This window comes from Bombina bombina, chromosome 7 (assembly GCF_027579735.1).
Source record: "Bombina bombina isolate aBomBom1 chromosome 7, aBomBom1.pri, whole genome shotgun sequence".
NCBI lineage: Eukaryota > Metazoa > Chordata > Amphibia > Anura > Bombinatoridae > Bombina > Bombina bombina.
Genome location: NC_069505.1, coordinates 514,364,704 through 514,384,182, shown reverse-complemented (window position 1 = coordinate 514,384,182; position 19,479 = coordinate 514,364,704). Strand labels below are relative to the sequence as shown.

Sequence of the window (19,479 nt, the reverse complement as noted above, 5' to 3'; positions counted from 1 at the left end):
GCTTGTTCCATAGTAAGTGTTATCTGCTTATCAAATATTTCACTTAACAACTTAGATGTTGACGTCCATATATGTTCCACTTTAGGGCATTCCCACCATATGTGGATATATGTTCCCTCATCTGTGAATCCTTGATAGCATTGGTGTTGCACTGAGTTATCTATTTCTGTGAGGCTGTGCTTAAATCTGCTGGGATGGATGTACCACCTATATGCTACTTTTGTGTAATTTTCTTTTAGGTTTGCGCTAGTAAAGCATGATAGACCCTTTTAAGTATATCTGCCCATTCTTTATTATTCTTAGTAAAATGCCCTTCTTCCCATTTTTGAATACATTTTAAATTCTTGGGTTGTGAATCTTTGCTTAGTGAATTGTATAGGCCTGAAATTGCTTCTTTTACTCTCTGAGAGGATATATATAACCTCTCAAAGAAGGTAGTACTAATTTTGTCTTTTGTTTTCCTAACTTCCTTGATTCTTGAAACTAATTGTAAGTAGTGAAACCAAGAGTTTAGGAGGGTGGGTTGAAGACTGAGGACATTAGTTCATTGGTGTGCATCCACTATGCGATAGAGGCTCTTGTTAGTCCAGATATCAATTACATCATCTTTAACTTTATTTGAATAATTAGCCAGAGTATAAATATAGGTGAATGTGGACATTTAACTACAGTATTTAGTCCTATACGTGGCCCCTAATAGTCAGTAATATACATAGTTTAACATTAAGATCAGGGAGCAGAGCTCAACAAATAGCAAATCTTACAGTATAATACTAGGAAACACATCAAGATGTATTAGGACGTTCACAAAGCTTTAAAGAAAAATAATCCGCAAAAAGATATAAAAATGCCCAAACAAACCTAAGAGCAGTCCAGTTATGGCAGTTTTAGCAGAGTTGTTCTAATTACAGTGCCTCAAACATTAATATATTAGTAACAACGTCCAAAGTACCATTTCAGAGCCTGAGTACTAAGGGCTCCCATTTCTATGAAAGCGCTACCCTTCGCTAGATTTACCATTTGTCTCCAAAGCGGTAGGTCTGCTGGCTTGTTCTGGCTATTTGCCCAAAATGTTCTGTGTTTTAAAGTCTGAATATCCAGGAACTTACAGAAAGTAAGGAAGCTGGTAAGTGTAAATCCATGACCGCAGCAGGCCCATGGCGAAAGGTTTCATCCGTTAGCTGATGAGAAGCTTGAGTGCTGTGAATGAGTAATGTGTGCAGCAGAGAGAAAACTCCCTGCCTAAGTAGTTCGGGCACTGCAAACTAATATAATGTTCCTCAGTTTCGAGGGTTTTAGGGACAGTAGTTTTAGGAGAGGAAGTGATTTTGATCAGTCCTCCCTGTCCCAGGGAAAGGTGTCCACTAACCCACGCCAGTTTTAGTGATGCTATGACGTTGCAATGGCTCCCTCAGCCGATCGTAGGAAAATTGTATTCCCACTGCTTCTAAACTGTCTTTGGGTTCTTTAGTGAGGTACAATCTGAAGCCTCCATCTGTACTAGAGCCGGGTGTAGTGGCTTTAGCCATGGGCCGCCTGAAGGAGTTGCCTGCTTCCCCCGAGGCGTGTATATAATTTTGAGTTCCTCCATCTCGTGTTGCTGAGGGTTTAAGGAATCCTCAGTTGGTATCGGTAGTTTCTTCAGGGAAGACAGTAGTGAGGCAATGCTCATCTTGAGGGTCTGGAAGTGATCGTCAAAGAGCCTCGGGTGCGAAGTTCCCAGGCCTCTACCGCCTCCATGTTAAAACTGGACTACAGGCACAAGCGAGCAGCTCTTAGGTATAGACTCCATAACGCTTAGATGTGCAGAGAGAGTAAGGACAGGTTAGAGGTCCGGGATAAAGTATATTGTGGTCAGCTAGCTCCTCTGACAATAAATATCACCAAGGTTAGCGGATCTAGTAGATGAAACAGTAGTGCTTACCGCATGGCAAGGTTTAGAGGCCATAATCTTGCATATCTCCTCAATGTAGTGCTTTTTCTCGCTTGAGATACTTAGGCGGGTATTAATGAAATATTGGATATAAATCTAGACATAATATTAGATTATTTTCCATTTTTTTAGGATATAAGCCAGGAGCTCTGCTCATACACGTCTGCCCTCATCTGGAGTTGGCTCCGCCCCCGTAACTGTTTATTTTAATCGATTTATGTTGTGCTTGGTTCAACTTTTTTTTTTTATCTCCTTATCCTTTACATGAGGTCTTTAGTCGCGCTAACCTAATGGGCATAAAATTAGTTTCTGTTTACTATAAACTTGTAATAAGTACTAGTTAACCCAGATACGATATTAAAATATTGCACGCATGCTAACAATAGCATGCCACGTGTAATCTAGCCCTTAATGTGCCTATTTGTTACTGTGAAATTATCTGCAAGAATTTGACGGATAAAAAAACACACACATATGCCACAAAATATACTCACCAGTATCACAAATTGCCTGCTTTTGAGTTTCCAGACTTTTTATACATGGAGACTCTGTTTGTTCGGCAACTGGAGTCTCAACATCACCTGTACAAATAATTTAATGCACAGATTCTGGTTACGCAAATATTTTAACCACAACAAAACATTATAGATATAAAAACACGTTTTCACTAATCATGTAATTACTGTTTATCATGGTTGTGTTTCAAATACTCCAGCCCCCTTCTACAGTGTCTATTTTAGGACATTGTCAAATGTCATATTCATATAGCAGATTGAGTGCATATTTCCACATGACTGACAAGCACTTTGATTTGTGACACCTTAAAGGTCCTAGTCACTGTCAGAGTCACTTAACATTTTAGTTTATCCAAATGCCATGTGACCTTAACAGTGACCAAAACCAACAAAGGTCACTGTTGCTGTGGCTACTAGAGTCACTTGGCATTTTTGCTTCATCAAAATGCCATGAGACCGCGACCAACAAAGATCACTGTTGTTGTGGCTGTCAGAGTCACTTAGTTGCTTGGCATTGATATCTGATTATCAAAACTTGCTTGTGAAGGCAAACATGACCACAACAGTGACTGCAACCAGCAGTATAGTGCCCCTGTCACTATCAGAGTCACTTAGCATTTCTGCTTTCCCCCCAAAATGCCTTGTGATTATGACTGTAACCAACAGAGGTCACTGTTGTCAGTGACTTTTTTTTCTTATCCAAAATACTTGATTCTGTTGCATACGAAATCCAACTCTAATAACTGTTCATGGCAAAACATATGCTTTTAGTTACAAGGGTTGCTAGATCAAAAAAAAAAAAAAAGTTAATTATCCATTTTTTTGTTACCAGAAAGCTGGCTAATGCCTGAATAAAAAGAAAGAAGCGCTCAATCTGGGAACGAATAATAGCATAATAGCTTGTTCTATGGCTAGTAACCACCCAAGAAGCAGCCTCTTTTTGGTCAACATGTGTCTTTCACAGAAGAACTTTCCTGTAGCATATTAGTCTGATATTGACTTACTGACCCAATGTTTTTCTTTCATGATTCAGAAAGTGTCCACAGCTTGATGTATACAAGGTGGGTGGTCGCTTGTATACATCAAGCTGTGGACACTTCCCGTTTAAGAAGAAAAACTTAAATTATGCTTACCTGATAATTTTCTTTTATTCTGACGGGAAGAGTCCACAGCTCCCCACCCGTGTTTTTCTATGGGGCGGCTGTATAATACAAGGTGAGTGTACACTTATTAACTAACTAAACCTATTAACCCCTAAACCGCCCCCCCCCCCCACATCACAACAATCTAAATTAAACTATATTAACCTCTAAATACATAATACAAACTTACCTGTGAAATAAAAATAAAACCCAACGGCTAGATTACGAGTTTTGTCAGTAAAGCTGTGCATTGCTAACGCTCAGTTCCAGCTCACCTCTCACCTACAAACAACGCTGGTATTACAAGTTTTTTTCAACCCGGCGTTAGCCTCTAAAAAGTGATCGTTGAGCAAAATTTAGCTCCACATCTCACCTCAATACCAGCGTTGCTTACGGTAGCGGTAAGCTGGCTGAACGTGCTTGTGCACGATTTCCCCGTAGGAAACAATGGGGCAGATTTGGCTGAAAAAAAACCTAACACCTGCAAAAAATTTATGTCTACACGTAACACCCTAACATGAACCCTGAGTCTAAACACCCCTAATCTTACACTTATTAACCCCTAATCTGCCGACCCCGACATCGCTGCCACCTGCATAACCTTATTAACCCCTAATCTGCCACTCCGGACACTGCCGCCACCAACATTATACCTATGAACCCCTAATCTGCTGCCCCTAACGTCGCCAACACCTACATTATATTTATTAACCCCTAATCTGCCGACCCCAACGTCGCCGCAACTATAGTAAATGTATTAACCCCTAATCTGCCGCAACCAATGTCGCCGCCACTATAATAAAGTTATTAACCCCTAAAACTAAGTCTAACCCTAACCCTAACACCCCCCTAACTTAAATATAATTTAAATACATCTAAATAAATTTACTAGTATTAACTAAATTATTCCTATTTAAAACTAAAATACTTACCTATAAAATAAACCCTAAGCTAGCTACAATATAACTAATAGTTACATTGTAGCTAGCTTAGGGTTTATTTTTATTTTACAGGCAACTTTGTATTTATTTTAACTAGGTACAATAGTTATTAACTATTTAATAACTACCTATCTAAAATAAATACAAATTTACCTGTAAAATAAACCCCAACCTAAGTTACACCTAACACTACACTATAATTAAATGAATTACCTAAACTAACTACAATTAATTACAATTAAATTAAATAAACTAAATTACGGGGAAAATAAAAAAGAAATTACAAATTTTTAAACTAATTACACCTAATCTAATCCCCCTAATAAAATAAAAAAGCTCCCCAAAATAAAAAAATTCCCTACCCTATACTAAATTACAAATAGCCCTTAAAAAGGCCTTTTGCGGGGCATTGCCCCAAAGTAATCAGCTCATTTACCTGTAAAAAAAAATACAATACCCCCCCAACATTAAAACCCACCACCCACACACCCAACCCTACACTAAAACCCACCCAATCCCCCCTTAATAAAACCTAACACTACTTCCTTGAAGATCACCCTACCTTGAGACGTCTTCACCAAGCCGGGCACAAGCGGTCCTCCAGAGGAGCAGAAGTCTTCATCCGATCCAGGCAGAAGAGGACATCCAGACGGGCAGAAGTCTTCATCCAGACGGCATCTTCTATCTTCTTCCATCCGGAGCGGAGAGGGTCTATCTTGAAGACATCCGACGCGGAGCATCCTCTTCCATCCGACGGCGACTGAAGAATGAAGGTTCTTTTAAGTGACGTCATCCAAGATGGCGTCCCTTCAATTCCGATTGGCTGATAGAATCCTATCAGCCAATCGGAATTAAGGTAGGAAACATCCTATTGGCTGATGCAATCAACCAATAGAATTGAAGTTCAATCTTATCGGCTGATCCAATCAGCCAATAGAATGCAAGCTCAATTCTATTGGCTGATTGCATCAGCCAATAGGATTTTTCCTACCTTAATTCCGATTGGCTGATAGGATTCTATCAGCCAATCGGAACTGAGGGGACCCCATCTTGGATGACGTCACTTAAAGGAACCTTCATTCTTCAGTCGCCGTCGGATGGAAGAGGATGCTCCGCGTCGGATGTCTTCAAGATGGATCCGCTCCGCTCCGGATGGAAGAAGATAGAAGATGCCGCCTGGATGAAGACTTCTGCCCGTCTGGATGTCCTCTTCTGCCCCTCTGGAGGACCACTTGTGCCCGGCTGGGTGAAGACGTCTCAAGGTAGGGTGATCTTCAAGGGGGTAGTGTAAGGTTTTATTAAGGGGGTATTGGGTGGGTTTTAGAGTAGGGTTGGGTGTGTGGGTGGGGGGTTTTAATGTTCGGGGGGTATTGTATTTTTTTTTTACAGGTAAAAGAGCTAATTACTTTGGGGCAATGCCCCGCAAAAGGCCCTTTAAAGGGCTATTTGTAATTTAGTATAGGGTAGGGATTTTTTTTTATTTTGGGGGGCTTTTTTATTTTATTAGGGGGATTAGATTAGGGGGATTAGATTAGGTGTAATTAGTTTAAAAATTTCTTTTTTATTTTCTGTAATTTAGTGTGTGTTTTTTTCGTAATTTAGTTTATTTAATTTAATTTAATTGTAATTAATTGTAGTTAATTTAGGGATTTAATTTAATTATAGTGTAGTTTTAGGTGTAATTGTAACTTAGGTTAGGGTTTATTTTACAGGTAAATGTGTATTTATTTTAGCTAGGTAGTTATTAAATAGTTAATAACTATTTAATAACTATTCTACCTAGTTAAAATAAATACAATGCCTGTAAAATAAAAATAAACCCTAAGATGGCTACAATGTAACTATTAGTTATATTGTAGCTATCTTATGGTTTATTTTATAGGTAAGTATTTAGTTTTAAATAGGATTAATTTATTTAAATTGTAGTAATTTTATTTCGTTTTATTTAAATTATATTTAAGTTAGGGGGGCTAGTTTTAGGGTTAGACTTAGGTTTAGGGGTTAATAAATTTAGTATAGTGGCGGTGAAGTTGGGGGCGGCAGATTAGGGGTTAATAAATGTAGGTAGGTGTCGGCGATGTTAGGGACGGCAGATTAGGGGTTAATAATATTTAACTAGTGTTTGCGAGGAGGGAGTGCGGCGGTTTAGGGGTTAATACATTTATTTAAGTGGCGGCGATGTCCGGTCGGCAGATTAGGGGTTAAAAACTTTATTGAAGTGTTTGCGATGTGTGTGGGGGCCTCGGTTTAGGGGTTAATAGGTAGTTTATTGGCGTTAGTGTACTTTTTAGCACTTTAGTTAAGAGTTTTATGTTACAGCGTTAGCCCATAAAACTCCTAACTACTGACTTTTAAATGCGGTAGGAGTCTTGACAGGAGAGGATCTACCGCTCACTTTTTCCAAGACTCGTAATACCGGCGTTAGGAAAATCCCATTGAAAAGATGGGATAAACAATTGGCGTAAAGGGATTTGCGGTATTGCTCGAGTCGCGGAAAAAAGTGAGCGGTACACCTGTACCTTCCAGACTCGTAATACCAGCGGGCGTTAAAAAGCAGCGTTAGGACCCGTCAGCGCTGCTTTTTAAGGCTAACGCAAGACTCGGAATCTAGGTGTAAGCTAGCTACAATAGTAAATAGTAATTTACTAACTACCTAGTTAAAATATATACAAACTTACCTGTGAAATAAAAAAATAAAAAACTAAGCTTGCACTAATAAAACCTAAGATTACTAAAAATAAAAAAACCTAAGATTACTAAAAAATTAAAACTACAATTACAAAAATAAAACTCTAAAATAAAAAAATAAATAAAAAAAACTACCATTACAAAAAATAAACAAAATTATCCAAAACAATAAAAATTATTCCTATTATAATGCCCCATTTAAAAAAAAAAAAATTAAATTATGCTCACCTGATCATTTTCTTTTCTTCTGACAGGAAGAGTCCACAGCTGCATTCATTTCTTTTTGGGAATTCAGAACTTGACCACCAGAAGGAGGCAAAGACACCCCAGCCAAAGGCTTTAAATACCTCCCCCCCACTTCCCTCATCCCCCAGTCATTCTGCTGAGGAAACAAGGAACAGTAGGAGAAATAGCAGGGTGGAAATACAACATGACCACACCCGGCCACAAGGTGCACCGTGTAAGCCTGCAAAAAAAATGTTTGCCAGTCAAAAAGGACAGCGCAGTCTGATGATAAGGCCGTTATGTTCCAAATAGCCATGAGCCCAAGCATCACTACACATTAGCAGACAGATCATATAACAAACATGATAAAAGTCCCCCCTGTTCAATAACCCCCCACAGGAGATATTAACCCTTGATTCCATTTTAAGATAAAGGAGTCCCACTGGGACCCTAACTTCTTTTGTTAACATTATATTTACATATGAAAATAAAATTAAACGATTTTACCGGAATCCACGCCGTGGAACAGGAACACGGCTGTTCAAGTGTGACAGATAGTAGCAGCACTTCTGTCATGGACTTGAGTGAAGAAAGGCAGGCAGCGAAACTCATCAACGCTGATTGCCAAGGAGCTGTTAACATGAGTCGGGATGGTTTCGCAGAGACGACACTCCCTGCATGTCCGGACTCTAACTTTCATCCATGCTCTCACTGAGAGGCTGACAGGATTACTTAAAACTCCAGTCTCATTTCTAAGAGTACTACCCTCCATAAGAGACTATCTTTCAATCTTCTGACACTTCTCTGCCAACCTACTGTGACGAAAGGCAAACAATGACTGGGGGATGAGGGAAGTGGGGGAGGTTGCCAGGTTCTGAATTCCCAAAAGTAATTAATGCAGCTGTGGACTCTTCCCGTTTAAGAAGAAAAAATAGATAATTAACTTTTTGTTTTGTTTTAATCTTCTTATTAATGGAGTATCATGCTGAGAATTCTAGTTCAGTTTTGTCTTTTACTATCACTTTCATTATTGAGAAAATGGAGCTGAAAACTACACCTTTCAGTATACATTGCATTGTCCTGGGGCGTCTTCTCAGCACTGTGTGCACACACTGGTAGAGATAGCCAACATTCTCTAAACCTCTGGGTGATAAAACAAAATGTATGCTTACCTGATAAATTTCTTTCGGGATGATGGTAGTCCATAGGAATCCATAATATGTAGGATATACCTCCAGCTACTAGGCGTGGCCAAAAGCCCCCTCACAAGCTTTAATCCCTCCCATCTCTCCTCAGTTTAATGTACAGCTGAGCAGAAAAAGGGAAACATATGTAGGAAAGACAAAAGCAGGGCCTACAAAAGGAGCAAATTATAACGGTCGCCCAAAAATTTGAAATGGGCAGGGCCTATGGAGTATCATCATCCTGCAAGAAAATAAATTATCAGGTAAGCATAAATGTTGTTTTCTTATGATGATGATAGTCCATAGGAATCCATAACGTGGAATACACCCTTTCCTTAACAGCTTGTTAAGGAAAGGGTGGAACAAAACAAGGCAGTTCCTATTTGCCAGACACTGCAGCCTGAAGGACTTTCCTGCTAAATGCCGCTTCCGAGGAAGCAAAAAAACATCCAAACGGGAAAAAATGAAGAATGTATGCTGAAAAGACCAAGTTGCAGTTTTGCAAATCTGCTGCAAGGCTACATCATTTTGAAAGCCCAGGAAGTAGCAACTGATCTGGAAGAAAGAGCTGAGATACGCTTAGCGGGAACATTTCCTGTCACCAAGAAGCTTTGAAAATTACCTGTTTGAGCCAAGAAGCCAAGGCTACCTCCTTAGCCTATTGACCTTTACGAGAATCAGAATAGCGAACAAATAAAGTAGAATTGTCTGAATTGTTTAGTAGTCTGAAGATAAAACGTTAATGCTCTTTTAACATCAAGATTATGAAGAAGCCATTCCATAGAATTAGAAGGATCTGGATACAACAAAGGAACAGCCATTTCCTGGTTGATATTTTCTGAAGAAACAACCTTAGGAAGAAAAATCCTATCAATAATTTGGACGAAGAACTGCTTTACCTTTATGGAAAGCCAGAAAAGAAGATTCACAAGATAAAGCAGATAATTGAGAGACTTTTCTAGCTGAAGAAATGACCAGCATAAAAATAACTAGGGCTGCAACTAATGATTATTTTCATAATCGATTAATCGGCCGATTATTTTTTCGATTAATCGACTAATCGGATAAAAAGAGAATCAATAATAGTTTTCTATGTTTTAAATAAAATCCACATAATGAGTGTTACAAATATAAACTTCAGACTAAAACTTTACATTGACACAACCGTTTCTTCAATTTTTAAGCAGCAGAGCACAGTTTTATAATTAAACAAAACCACAAACCGTTTGAAAAGAGGTAGAACTAGGAAGAGTTAGGCTATAACTGTTAATAACATTCTGTTATTCACTCTTTCAGAAACTTTGCATTGAAATGCAAAAATCTCAACATTGGTTCTCTGTTTGCAGCTATATTTCCTGCAGCAGAGAAAAGGCTGTTGAGGTGCATAAGTAGGGTTTTGCCAATTTCACCAAAGTGGGATATTTATCTTTGTTAGCTCTACACCAATGCTAAGTGTAACCAGCTATAAGGTTAGGGGAAATATCTAGTCTGCTCTGAAAATAACAAATATATACTTATAAAGGTTGAAAAATCGATTAATCGATTATGAGATTCGTTGACAACTATTTTCATAATCGATTATTATCGATTATGACAATTAGTTGCTGCAGCTCTAAAAATAACTTTCCAGAATAATAGTTCGATATCCAAGTAATGCATAGGTTCAAAAGGAGGGCCTTGTAGGAAAGAAAGGATCAAATTCAAATCCTAGGTGAAGAGACAGGTCTCACCCCTGTCCTAATTCTAGCCAGTGCCTGATAATTCTTTGTCAAGACTATCCTGAAGGAACTGGAGAAGTCTCGGAATCCTAAAGGAATGCCAGAAGAGAACCTATGAAAGAACAACATTCCAAGTATACCTTACAAATCTGATAAATCCTCAGGGTAACATATTTCCTAGCTTGTAGCAAAGTGTGAATTATCAAGTTGAAAAACTTCTATGTCTTAGAATTAGGTGTACAACCTCCACGTCAATAAATGTGGATGGAGTAGAGGCATTTGAGACAAGAGATCTGGTCTCTGAGGAAGAAACCATGGAGGATAAGAAGACATATGAAGCAGATCCGCATAACATGTTATGCAGGAGCTATCAGAATTACTGATGCAAATTTATGTTTGATTTGAGCAAAAACTATTGGAAGAAGAACAAAAAGGAGAGAACAGATAGGTTTGACTAAAGATCCTTGGGCACATAAAGGCAACATACATTTAAGTCTTTGGATCCCTGGATCTGGCACAATAAACTGGAAGTTTAAGATTCAAGTGGGAAATCCTCAGATCAATATCCGGCAAACCCCATTGGACACTAGCTGATCGAAGATCTTCTGGTGAAGTAACCATTCTCCAGGGAGAATAGATTGATGGCTGACGTAATCTGCCTTCCAGTTATTCACTCCTGGAATGTGCATCACAGACAGAGAACATTGGTACTTTTCTACTCAGGATAGAATCTGGGACAATTCCTGAATAGCTATGGAAATGCGAACCCCCCTTGATGACATATATATGCCACAGAAAGGGGTTCTTAATAAGTAAATTCACATAGATCAAAAGAGATTTTTGACTAGAAGAAATCCAGCAGTTAACCTTAGGAAAAACATTTTTTTATTAGACTATTTTTTTCTTAAACTAAAAAATAATAACGACCCTACTAAAAAAGATTTACCAATTCTATTTCTCGATGCATTTTCTCAATTTTTAAAGGGATACTAAACCCACATTTTTTCTTTCATGATTCGAAAAGAGCATGCAATTTTAAGCTTGCTTAATGACACAAATCAGCAAGCGCTATTCAGTGTTCTGAACCAAAAATGGTTCTTAAGCTATCATTCCTGTTTTTTCAAATAAAGATACCAAGAGAACAAAGAAAAATTGATAATAGGAGTAAAATAGAAAATTGCTTAAAATCACATGATCTATCCTAATCATAAAAGAAAAGAAAAAACAGAATTTATGTTTACCTGATAAATTTCTTTCTCCAACGGTGTGTCCGGTCCACGGCGTCATCCTTACTTGTGGGATATTCTCTTCCCCAACAGGAAATGGCAAAGAGCCCAGCAAAGCTGGTCACATGATCCCTCCTAGGCTCCGCCTACCCCAGTCATTCGACCGACGTTAAGGAGGAATATTTGCATAGGAGAAACCATATGGTACCGTGGTGACTGTAGTTAAAGAAAATAAATTATCAGACCTGATTAAAAAACCAGGGCGGGCCGTGGACCGGACACACCGTTGGAGAAAGAAATTTATCAGGTAAACATAAATTCTGTTTTCTCCAACATAGGTGTGTCCGGTCCACGGCGTCATCCTTACTTGTGGGAACCAATACCAAAGCTTTAGGACACGGATGAAGGGAGGGAGCAAATCAGGTCACCTAAATGGAAGGCACCACGGCTTGCAAAACCTTTCTCCCAAAAATAGCCTCAGAAGAAGCAAAAGTATCAAACTTGTAAAATTTGGTAAAAGTGTGCAGTGAAGACCAAGTCGCTGCCCTACATATCTGATCAACAGAAGCCTCGTTCTTGAAGGCCCATGTGGAAGCCACAGCCCTAGTGGAATGAGCTGTGATTCTTTCGGGAGGCTGCCGTCCGGCAGTCTCGTAAGCCAATCTGATGATGCTTTTAATCCAAAAAGAGAGAGAGGTAGAAGTTGCTTTTTGACCTCTCCTTTTACCTGAATAAACAACAAACAAGGAAGATGTTTGTCTAAAATCCTTTGTAGCATCTAAATAGAATTTTAGAGCGCGAACAACATCCAAATTGTGCAACAAACGTTCCTTCTTTGAAACTGGTTTCGGACACAGAGAAGGTACGATAATCTCCTGGTTAATGTTTTTGTTAGAAACAACTTTTGGAAGAAAACCAGGTTTAGTACGTAAAACCACCTTATCTGCATGGAACACCAGATAAGGAGGAGAACACTGCAGAGCAGATAATTCTGAAACTCTTCTAGCAGAAGAAATTGCAACTAAAAACAAAACTTTCCAAGATAATAACTTAATATCAACGGAATGTAAGGGTTCAAACGGAACCCCCTGAAGAACTGAAAGAACTAAATTGAGACTCCAAGGAGGAGTCAAAGGTTTGTAAACAGGCTTGATTCTAACCAGAGCCTGAACAAAGGCTTGAACATCTGGCACAGCTGCCAGCTTTTTGTGAAGTAACACCGACAAGGCAGAAATCTGTCCCTTCAGGGAACTTGCAGATAATCCTTTTTCCAATCCTTCTTGAAGGAAGGATAGAATCCTAGGAATCTTAACCTTGTCCCAAGGGAATCCTTTAGATTCACACCAACAGATATATTTTTTCCAAATTTTGTGGTAAATCTTTCTAGTTACAGGCTTTCTGGCCTGAACAAGAGTATCGATAACAGAATCTGAGAATCCTCGCTTCGATAAAATCAAGCGTTCAATCTCCAAGCAGTCAGCTGGAGTGAAACCAGATTCGGATGTTCGAACGGACCCTGAACAAGAAGGTCTCGTCTCAAAGGTAGCTTCCAAGGTGGAGCCGATGACATATTCACCAGATCTGCATACCAAGTCCTGCGTGGCCACGCAGGAGCTATCAAGATCACCGACGCCCTCTCCTGATTGATCCTGGCTACCAGCCTGGGGATGAGAGGAAATGGCGGGAACACATAAGCTAGTTTGAAGGTCCAAGGTGCTACTAGTGCATCCACTAGAGCCGCCTTGGGATCCCTGGATCTGGCCCCGTAGCAAGGAACTTTGAAGTTCTGACGAGAGGCCATCAGATCCATGTCTGGAATGCCCCACAGGTGAGTGACTTGGGCAAAGATTTCCGGATGGAGTTCCCACTCCCCCGGATGCAATGTCTGACGACTCAGAAAATCCGCTTCCCAATTTTCCACTCCTGGGATGTGGATAGCAGACAGGTGGCAGGAGTGAGACTCCGCCCATAGAATGATTTTGGTCACTTCTTCCATCGCTAGGGAACTCCTTGTTCCCCCCTGATGGTTGATGTACGCAACAGTTGTCATGTTGTCTGATTGAAACCGTATGAACTTGGTCCTCGCTAGCTGAGGCCAAGCCTTGAGAGCATTGAATATCGCTCTCAGTTCCAGAATATTTATCGGTAGAAGAGATTCTTCCCGAGACCAAAGACCCTGAGCTTTCAGGGATCCCCAGACCGCGCCCCAGCCCATCAGACTGGCGTCGGTCGTGACAATGACCCACTCTGGTCTGCGGAATGTCATCCCTTGTGACAGGTTGTCCAGGGACAGCCACCAACGGAGTGAGTCTCTGGTCCTCTGATTTACTTGTATCTTCGGAGACAAGTCTGTATAGTCCCCATTCCACTGACTGAGCATGCACAGTTGTAATGGTCTTAGATGAATGCGCGCAAAAGGAACTATGTCCATTGCCGCTACCATCAACCCGATCACTTCCATGCACTGAGCTATGGAAGGAAGAGGAACGGAATGAAGTATCCGACAAGAGTCTAGAAGTTTTGTTTTTCTGACCTCTGTCAGAAAAATCCTCATTTCTAAGGAGTCTATAATTGTTCCCAAGAAGGGAACCCTTGTTGACGGGGATAGAGAACTCTTTTCCACGTTCACTTTCCATCCGTGAGATCTGAGAAAGGCCAGGACGATGTCCGTGTGAGCCTTTGCTTGAGGAAGGGACGACGCTTGAATCAGAATGTCGTCCAAGTAAGGTACTACCGCAACGCCCCTTGGTCGTAGCACAGCTAGAAGGGACCCTAGTACCTTTGTGAAAATCCTTGGAGCAGTGGCTAATCCGAAAGGAAGCGCCACGAACTGGTAATGTTTGTCCAGGAATGCGAACCTTAGGAACCGATGATGTTCCTTGTGGATAGGAATATGTAGATACGCATCCTTTAAATCCACCGTGGTCATGAATTGACCTTCCTGGATGGAAGGAAGAATAGTTCGAATGGTTTCCATCTTGAACGATGGAACCTTGAGAAACTTGTTTAAGATCTTGAGATCTAAGATTGGTCTGAACGTTCCCTCTTTTTTGGGAACTATGAACAGATTGGAGTAGAACCCCATCCCTTGTTCTCTTAATGGAACTGGATGAATCACTCCCATTTTTAACAGGTCTTCTACACAATGTAAGAACGCCTGTCTTTTTATGTGGTCTGAAGACAACTGAGACCTGTGGAACCTCCCCCTTGGGGGAAGTCCCTTGAATTCCAGAAGATAACCTTGGGAGACTATTTCTAGCGCCCAAGGATCCAGAACATCTCTTGCCCAAGCCTGAGCGAAGAGAGAGAGTCTGCCCCCCACCAGATCCGGTCCCGGATCGGGGGCCAACATTTCATGCTGTCTTGGTAGCAGTGGCAGGTTTCTTGGCCTGCTTTCCCTTGTTCCAGCCTTGCATTGGTCTCCAAGCTGGCTTGGCTTGAGAAGTATTACCCTCTTGCTTAGAGGACGTAGCACTTTGGGCTGGTCCGTTTTTGCGAAAGGGACGAAAATTAGGTCTATTTTTTGCCTTGAAAGGCCGATCCTGAGGAAGGGCGTGGCCCTTACCCCCAGTGATATCAGAGATAATCTCTTTCAAGTCAGGGCCAAACAGCGTTTTCCCCTTGAAAGGAATGTTTAGTAGCTTGTTCTTGGAAGACGCATCAGCCGACCAAGATTTCAACCAAAGCGCTCTGCGCGCCACAATAGCAAACCCAGAATTCTTAGCCGCTAACCTAGCCAATTGCAAAGTGGCGTCTAGGGTGAAAGAATTAGCCAATTTGAGAGCATTGATTCTGTCCATAATCTCCTCATAAGGAGGAGAATCACTATCGAGCGTCTTTATCAGCTCATCGAACCAGAAACATGCGGCTGTAGCGACAGGGACAATGCATGAAATTGGTTGTAGAAGGTAACCCTGCTGAACAAACATTTTTTTAAGCAAACCTTCTAATTTTTTATCCATAGGATCTTTGAAAGCACAACTATCCTCTATGGGTATAGTGGTGCGTTTGTTTAAAGTGGAAACCGCTCCCTCGACCTTGGGGACTGTCTGCCATAAGTCCTTTCTGGGGTCGACCATAGGAAACAATTTTTTAAATATGGGGGGAGGGACGAAAGGAATACCGGGCCTTTCCCATTCTTTATTAACAATGTCCGCCACCCGCTTGGGTATAGGAAAAGCTTCTGGGAGCCCCGGCACCTCTAGGAACTTGTCCATTTTACATAGTTTCTCTGGGATGACCAACTTTTCACAATCATCCAGAGTGGATAATACCTCCTTAAGCAGAATGCGGAGATGTTCCAACTTAAATTTAAATGCAATCACATCAGGTTCAGCCTGTTGAGAAATGTTCCCTGAATCAGTAATTTCTCCCTCAGACAAAACCTCCCTGGCCCCATCAGACTGGGTTAGGGGCCCTTCAGAGATATTAATATCAGCGTCGTCATGCTCTTCAGTATCTAAAACAGAGCAGCCACGCTTACGCTGACAAGGGTTCATTTTGGCTAAAATGTTTTTGACAGAATTATCCATTACAGCCGTTAATTGTTGCATAGTAAGGAGTATTGGCGCGCTAGATGTACTAGGGGCCTCCTGAGTGGGCAAGACTCGTGTAGACGAAGGAGGGAATGATGCAGTACCATGCTTACTCCCCTCACTTGAGGAATCATCTTGGGCATCATTGTCATTATCACATAAATCACATTTATTTAAATGAATAGGAATTCTGGCTTCCCCACATTCAGAACACAGTCTATCTGGTAGTTCAGACATGTTAAACAGGCATAAACTTGATAACAAAGTACAAAAACGTTTTAAAATAAAACCGTTACTGTCACTTTAAATTTTAAACTGAACACACTTTATTACTGCAATTGCGAAAAAACATGAAGGAATTGTTCAAAATTCACCAAATTTTCACCACAGTGTCTTAAAGCCTTAAAAGTATTGCACACCAAATTTGGAAGCTTTAACCCTTAAAATAACGGAACCGGAGCCGTTTTAAACTTTAACCCCTTTACAGTCCCTGGTATCTGCTTTGCTGAGACCCAACCAAGCCCAAAGGGGAATACGATACCAAATGACGCCTTCAGAAAGTCTTTTCTAAGTATCAGAGCTCCTCTCACATGCGACTGCATGCCATGCCTCTCAAAAACAAGTGCGCCACACCGGCGCGAAAATGAGGCTCTGCTTAAGCTTTGGGAAAGCCCCTAAGGAATAAGGTGTCTAATACAGTGCCTGCCGATATTATTATATCAAAATACCCAGATAAAATGATTCCTCAAGGCTAAATATGTGTTAATAATGAATCGATTTAGCCCAGAAACAGTCTACAGTCTTAATAAGCCCTTGTGAAGCCCTTATTTATGATCGTAATAAACATGGCTTACCGGATCCCATAGGGAAAATGACAGCTTCCAGCATTACATCGTCTTGTTAGAATGTGTCATACCTCAAGCAGCAAGAGACTGCACACTGTTCCCCCAACTGAAGTTAATTGCTCTCAACAGTCCTGTGTGGAACAGCCATGGATTTTAGTTACGGTTGCTAAAATCATTTTCCTCATACAAACAGAAATCTTCATCTCTTTTCTGTTTCTGAGTAAATAGTACATACCAGCACTATTTCAAAATAACAAACTCTTGATTGAATAATAAAAACTACAGTTAAACACTAAAAAACTCTAAGCCATCTCCGTGGAGATGTTGCCTGTACAACGGCAAAGAGAATGACTGGGGTAGGCGGAGCCTAGGAGGGATCATGTGACCAGCTTTGCTGGGCTCTTTGCCATTTCCTGTTGGGGAAGAGAATATCCCACAAGTAAGGATGACGCCGTGGACCGGACACACCTATGTTGGAGAAATGGGTTTAGTATCCCTTTAAGTTCCCTATACAAAGGAGCTACAACTTTGTTATTAATAAATGGGTCATTGACCCCTAAAAATTCCCTCTATCCACTATGATCTTCAACTTAGCTATTTAGCCTTTGGCCATCAATTTAAAGAAAAGCTCTGAGGGTATCACATTAGGCAAACATATCTTAAAGTGAATGTAAATGATGATGATAAAGTGCCCAGGTTTTTAAAAATTTGATTAAAAACAGGGGCACTTTAATTCATCAAAATTTACATTTCACTCGTGTTGTGAAAATACTTATCTTCCCTCCATTCTGCAAGCCATTAAAGACTATAGTTCATTCTCTGGATATAAAGTAAACTTTAAGAAATTAGTAATCCTCTGGATACACAAAAAGCCTGTTCCATATTCCGGCATCCCTTTTTCCGTAGCTAATAATTCTATAATTTATTTAGAAATAAGAATTAATACTAATCCATATTATTGGTACAGAGATGATTTTCCTCTCCTTTCTAACTGGTCTGCTCCTCTTACTTTCAAAATGATTATCTTACCTAAAATTTGTGTCATACATAATATAACAATTCTTATCCAGAATTTTTTTTTCCAGCTTAAAAGAGAAAGTTGTCAAAAAAAAAACTTAAATTATGCTTACCTGATAATTTTCTTTTCTTCAGACGGGGAGAGTCCACAGCTGCATTCATTACTTTTGGGAAATACAGAACCTGGCCACCAGGAGGAGGCAAAGACACCCCAGCCAAAGTCTTAAATACCTCCCCCACTTCCCTTATCCCCCAGTCATTCTGCCGAGGGAACAAGGAACAGTGGGAGAAATATCAGGGAGAAAAAAGGTGCCAGAAGAATAAAAATAAAATTATGGCCGCCCCACCTAAAAAACGCAGGTGGGGAGCTGTGGACTCTTCCCATATGAAGAAAAGAAAATGATCAGGTAAGCATAATTTAAGTTTTTCTTCATTAACGGGGAGATTCCACAGCTGCATTCATTACTTTTTGGAAAACAATACCCAAGCTATAGAGGACACTGAATGCAAGATGGGCGGGTACAAAAGGCGGCCCATTCTGAGGGCACCATAGCCTAAAAAACACCCAAACTCCCGACAAAAAAACTGCGTCATCAGAAGAAGGAGGACAAAATCCCACAGGCTCTCAGCTCGCAAATAAACTCACGCCCAACCAGAAGGAGGGGAAACATCCACAGTCTCTCTGAAAGGAAGAAAAAGGACACAGATAAGGAAGTCCGCAAGGACCCCCAGAAACACACAGGAACTAGGGCAATAAAGAAAAAACTCCAAAAGAGTAAACAAGGATAACACAGGACAAAAACAAAGAACAACCCACTGAACTAGCAGACCCCCATCTGAATGGAGTCCAAGGGACCAAGAAAAGTCCTGAAACTAAAGGGAGAAAGGAAGAACCCCTAACCTACGCAGAGTGCTAATTCGCACCCCGGATAGAGCAACCGAAAGACGAACCGTCACCGGGAGCCGCAAAAAAACAGCAATGGAATAACTGAATATGCTCCGTAGAAGCCCCAGACTTCCTGCAGCAAAGGGTTCAAACGAACACAAGTCGCCAACCCTAGCTAATCAAGCTGCACAGGACAATCTTACAAATCAACACCTTCCCAAGAAAGGTAGGGAAGGGAGGATAGAACCCAGAACCCGCAGGGAAAAAACAACCTGCCGAGGAAGGATCCACCGCAAAACCTCCCACCTAAGGAAGGCGCACAAGATCTAACTCTGATACACGGCCAAAGATCAACAGATTAGACAGATCCCTAACCCTCCCTCTGGGCAACGGACCCAGCACAAATCGATTGGCAATGTCCGAAAAGACAAAGGAATGAAAATTCCATAAGCACCAACAGGACGTAAAGGGGAGGGGATCCAGCCCCCCAAAAGAGTTTGGGTTCCAGAACCCAGACGCAGCTCCCTTCCCAAAGACTACAAAAATGGCACATCACAAGAAACCAGCCCTACACCTGGCAGAGTGACAACCCCACTAAACAGAGGAAGAAAAGGACCTCCAAGC

The 19,479-nt window shown here is 40.8% G+C and overlaps 1 protein-coding gene across 1 annotated transcript in view; it reads right to left on the bottom strand.

The window, feature by feature from the left end:
* LOC128636482 (zinc finger protein 675-like) overlaps positions 1-19,479 on the bottom strand; it is a 269,165-nt gene that overhangs the window by 39,155 nt on the left and 210,531 nt on the right. Inside the window, exon 8 of the mRNA XM_053689493.1 lies at positions 2,428-2,514. Coding sequence (XP_053545468.1) covers positions 2,428-2,514 — 87 coding nt within the window. The remainder of the gene's footprint in view (positions 1-2,427; positions 2,515-19,479) is intronic.